The 5,403-nt window shown below is 39.7% G+C and overlaps 1 protein-coding gene across 1 annotated transcript; it reads left to right on the top strand.

Moving 5' to 3' along the window:
• Positions 1 to 510: 510 nt before the first annotated feature.
• On the top strand, positions 511 to 1,689 carry LOC108149860 (dopamine N-acetyltransferase). The gene has a single exon (XM_017277740.2). The coding sequence runs from the start codon at positions 576 to 578 to the stop codon at positions 1,242 to 1,244; it is 669 nt and encodes a 222-aa protein (XP_017133229.1). The 5' UTR covers positions 511 to 575; the 3' UTR covers positions 1,245 to 1,689.
• Positions 1,690 to 5,403: the final 3,714 nt, after the last annotated feature.

Raw genomic sequence — 5,403 nt, 5'->3', positions numbered from 1 at the left:
TTACACAATGCGCCCATTATGTGTGGGCACCAAGAAATATTGCGGATCAAATATATGAAACTAATGACTAGGTTGTCTAAACGTTTTCAAAAAGTAACACAATTATTTGATTTGTTTATTTTAACTTACCATCTAAACAATTAGTTTATTACTTATGAAATTTACTTATGAATTAAATGTTACAAAAAGAATTAAATACTGCCTAGTTTTATTTGATGATTAAATAAACTAAATAAACTAAAAAATCAGTTAATAAATAACATTTAAAAATGTAAGATACGACTTGATTAGACTTCAAACCCCTAACCTTAATTTACCCAACTAGTAAAACAATAGATAGCCATTGGAAAATGGCTCAGCTAGTGCTGCCGTTCCACAGTGTGCTTTACCATCCACACAATTCCGACCTACCTCAACAATAAAGCGATCCAGCTGCCAGAGCTTGGGATCCAACATGCCATCCATACACCATCTGATTGAAAAAGCCCCCCTATCTTGGCCAGCTGATCATCGGTTTCAGTTGCGTGTGAAGTCTCCACGTGTTTGGCATCGCGGAACCATAAACAACTTGTAAAATGAAAAACTGGGAACAGGAACAGGAACAGAAACCTTGTGACATAGAGGTGCGACAGGTGGGCGAAGGGGAAACGGAGGAGCTAATGGCCTTCCTGCTGGTCCACTACTACCGCGAGGAGCCACTTACGGCGGGCACCAGTCCACCGGAACCGGAGCCGGCGGACAAGGAGTTCCTGCTGTCCAACGTGCCCTTTGGCACCTGCTTCATGGCGCTGCAGGGCGGCCGGATAGTGGCTGCCGTGGTGGCCGGACCCAAGGACGCCCATGAACCGGAGCATGTGGCCGAGGAGGCCAGGAAGCATGCCGGCAGCAAGTGGGGACGCATCCTCCACCTTCTCTCCGCCGTGGAGAGTGCCACCGATGTGTGCCGGCGCTTCAATGTGCCCAGCTGCGTGCATGTCCATGCCCTGGGTGTAGATCCCCAGATGAGGGGTCGCAATCTCGGTGCCCGTCTCATGGAGGCCGTTGCCCAGCGCGCCCGGGATTTGGGCCACCTGCTCGTCTCCGTCGACTGCACCAGTGTCTACTCCGCCCGGTTGGTGCAGCGCCTGGGCTACCAGCTCGTCAACACCCTGCGGTATGTGGATCACCTGGACGCCAGTGGACAGCAGGTCATCCGTCCACCGCCGCCACACGAAAGTGTCCAGACCTTCGTGCTGCACCTCTAGGAACTTGTTGCTGGGGGAACCTTATCACCAAGCCACCATAAACCATATCAATTCCTTATCGGAGGTATATCAACCCTACCAACTCTGTACAAAAAAATGACAAACGATGTGCCTGTAAAAGATTATTACAATGGGCGTAATTTGGAAAAAAAAGTATATATTTCTAAACCAAAATTATATTTATACTATATAAATGTATTATTTATAAGTTAACTTATATCACTGCGCACAGCATTTATGAAATTTAAATGTACATATAACTCGTAGATGAGCATTTTAAAATTGTCTACTTGTTAATCGTGAGTTAAAGCTATATTTTAAATACAAATATTATATATAGTATATTATATTTTCTAAAAACTACAAATTAAATTGTTAATATAAATAAACTAGCTAACAAGCTTTAAAGAAACTGTAAAAATAATAAAGCTACAACAAACATGTAGAGAGTTTTGTTTTATTAAAATAATGTATTAAGCATCCATTTTACTTACGAGAAACAAAAAAAATTTGCGGCAAGTTTAAAAGTTAAAATTATAATACTTATCATTCTAATTAATTGTTTTTTGTTTCCAACAAATTAATTAACTAGGAAGAGCAATTTTGTATTGTATGTAAAGCTTATAAGTAGCTTAACAATTTCTTAAAAGGTATTGTTACACTTAACTAAGATGCTCCTAAATGTTTACATTTCTGAAACACGAAATAAAGTTTCTTTAAGTGTAATTATCCGCATATTGCCAGAGTCATAAGTGTCTTGAGACTAATTAGTGATGTTAACTGAAAATTCAATTGCTGTTATGCGCCACTTGTGCGCTGCTTACGGTGGAATTGGGTGTGTGAGCATGTGGACTGTTGCCATGACAAATCCCGAGCTCCGAGGACGCCACATTCCAGGTGCCGAGCCCAGATCTCAGATGTGGATTACGGTGAATAAATCTCTAATTAATAATCCCTAATGAATCCTAAAGTACCTGCCCAAATTAAGCTGCATAGTTGGTTTTGCTTTGTTATATATTTGTTAAAGTATTGAGTTAATGGCATGCACTTAATAATTAGGCTTCTGGATATGCAAACCTATTTATTGTAAAATCCCCACGGTTGATATAGAAAAATTAAATGTTTGGCCAATTTTCTCATATTTAGCTGGAAACGAAAATCGAATGGAAATTTATAACGAATTTTAACGAGGTTTGACATTCCAACTTAAGACCATTGTTTTCCGGGGTTTTGATATAAAACGCATTTTTAGGTGTTATTTTTGGGGTTTCGGAAATTTGTAAAATAACAAAATTCCTTAAGAGTCCTTATGTTGTAACTTGGCCAAAATAAGACGCATAGTCATAGGAGTGACTGTTTTGTACAGCTGGGGACCTATACTAACCATCTACAATCGGTTTGGAGCAATTAAATTGGTTTAAATAAAAGAAAACGATTTTTCAAAATAGACTTTTTGAAAAATTAACGTTATGACCAATTTTTGCATTTTTGATAAGGGGGTACATCATCATTTTTTGCGAAAAATTGAAAATCTGAAACATTTTTAACTGAGAACGCCATTTGATTGGCAATTTAATGACGAATTCGCCGATGTATGACATTCCACCTGGTGACCATTTTTTCCCAAGGTTTTGATACAAAAACCGATATTTTAAGAGCTTTTTTTGGGTTTTGGAGATTTGACAAATAAAAAATACCTTAAGCGTCCTTTTGTTGTAACTTGGCCAAAATAAGAGGTAGAGCAATAAGATTGACTGTTTTGGACAGCTGGCAACCTATACTACCATCTACAATCGGTTTAGAGTCATTTATTTGGTTTTAATAAGAAAAATCGATTTTTCAAAATAGACTTTTTGAAAAATTAACGTTATGACCAATTTTTGCATTTTTGATAATCATTTTTTGCTAAAATTTCAAAATCTGAAAAATTTTTAACTGAGAACGCCATTTGATTGGCAATTTAATGACGAATTCGCCGATATATGACATTCCATCTTTTGACCTTTACTTTTGCGTTTACTATATAACAGTGATTAAATTTGAAAAACATGTACAATAGACACCGGTTTTAAATTTTTTTTCGACCAACGAAAATAATCCAGAAAAGGACAAATGCTTTGGGAGCGCGACTAGAAAAGGTTTCGGTTTCGGTTTCATCTCCGGCTTTGGACAATTTGCTGGTGCGATGCTCTTGGATATTATGTAATAAGTGTCGGTCCTTGGCGCGTGACTGACTGGTCAGTTGGAATTTGGAATCGTTCGATTTCGATCCATGTTGAATCCGAATGGGGCACGTGCATGGCCAAAATCTCTATCTGTATCTGTAACTGTATCTGTTTCTGTATCTGTATGTGCGTACGCTCTTTGGACTCCACACCCCTGGGCTTATTTTGCCGAATGCCGACCAGTTGCAACCGCAGTGATGTGGGTGGGTGGTAATGGGTGGTTGGGTGGCCCAGCGGCTAGGTAACCGACAATTATTCATTGCGCATACGACGCGTTGGACGCGCTAATTAGACACTGCAGCTGCTGCAGCTGTCGATAATGAAGCCGCTTCTGCTTGCAGCTTTTGCAGTTGTAAGCTATATGATTATGCTGCCGCTTCGGCTGCCACACCCACCCTGCCACCCCGTCTGGGCACGATGAACGCCCACCCAAAGGGGAAAGGGGCAGCCTGCTTAAGCTGTGAAGCACGTCCTCTCTGAGCCGTGGCCATCTGACGTGGCATGCATTCCACACTCCCCCAGCTGCGATGCTAAATGGCCGCGTGCAAACTTTGCTGCCGGCCAAAGGCAAACCGGCCAAGAACCAAGAACCAAGAACCCAGTAACAAGTAACAAAAGTGCGGCAGCACAAGTTTCTCCTTTCTGGTCAAAAAGCAGAAAAAAAAAATAAAGAAAATCATTAGAAAAGAAAATAGAAGAGGCGAACTAAGGGACACGAAGAAGTTTCTCTGGCAAAGAATCAGCAGCCTGATTGCGGCACCAGATCAAAGGCACGGGGTTTGTAATGGCATTCTGGATGACATCAGCTCAAAACTGGAGCACACTGGCGGCTCGCCATCGAATTCAACAACTTTTAGGGCTCGAGCAATAACACTTGAGCAAAGAAAAATCATAAATTGTTCGGGAATATTAAAGACGTTTGCAAAAGATACACATTTTATAAAATTCAATTTCATTTGAGTTTATTTATACGAAGAACGACAAGTAAAAGGTATTTTCCTAGTAGGAAAACTTAAAAGTTTATATTTTAAAACAACAATTTAATATAATTTGTTTTCTTTGTTTGTATTTGTTATTATTTTAAAGTCGTCATCGAGTTTGAAAACTTTTTGTGACCATGCAGTACCACTTGAACAAAGAAACAACAAAAATTGTTTAGAAAAAATAAAGATTTGGTCAGAAGCAAAACATTTTTATCAAATTCAAAATGAATAATATTAAAAACTACACGAAATTAAAGATCTTAGCTAAAACTCATAAATTATTGAAATAGTCAGTCCAAAATTGAGAAGTAAAATGTAGTTTCTTAGCAGGAAAACTTAAAAGTATATATTTTTAAACCAAAAATTTAATATCATTTTATTTTTTTTATTTTTTGCTTGTAGAGTAAATATGCTCTAGTTCAACAATGTATTTAAGAGTTTTTTATGTGGCATGTTCAAGCTGCGTTTGTCACCGGATTGTGAACTCACAAAGAGCTTTTTATATTCGATATTTTTACCATATATACCCGTGCATATGGCAGATGAGCATTCTGCATGGGTGTTGTATAAATAAGAAATGTTCCCGCATCCCTTTGCGTTGATTGTTGCTCCTGTTTATATTGTTTTTGCTGCTGCTGTTGATGTTGCTGGTGTACTTGTGTCGCTGTTGTCGCCGTCGCCGTCGTTGTCGTTGTCGTTGTCGTTGTCGCTTTTATTGCCCGGCTGTCAATATCCGTGTCCGCATCCGTTGGCATATTCGTCTGCGTTTGGGCCTCCGATTCGCAGGCACTTTGCACACTGACCTTTGACTCCCACGTGGCCCATCAGCCAGGTCCTGTCGCTCCTTCTGCTCTCTCTGCTCCTGCTGCTCCTGTGTTGCATGATCCGACCTTAAGGATGTGTGTGTGTGTGTGTGGCCATAAACAACAGGATATGAAATGACTGCCTCGA

Source organism: Drosophila elegans, unplaced genomic scaffold (genome assembly GCF_018152505.1).
Source record: "Drosophila elegans isolate 14027-0461.03 unplaced genomic scaffold, ASM1815250v1 contig_149, whole genome shotgun sequence".
Taxonomy (NCBI): domain Eukaryota; kingdom Metazoa; phylum Arthropoda; class Insecta; order Diptera; family Drosophilidae; genus Drosophila; species Drosophila elegans.
This window is presented reverse-complemented; position numbering and strand designations above follow the sequence as displayed.

Bases quoted from the DNA above. Each gene is read 5' to 3' on its own strand.
- LOC108149860 (XM_017277740.2), top strand. From the start codon at position 576: ATGAAAAACTGGGAACAGGAACAGGAACAGAAACCTTGTGACATAGAG.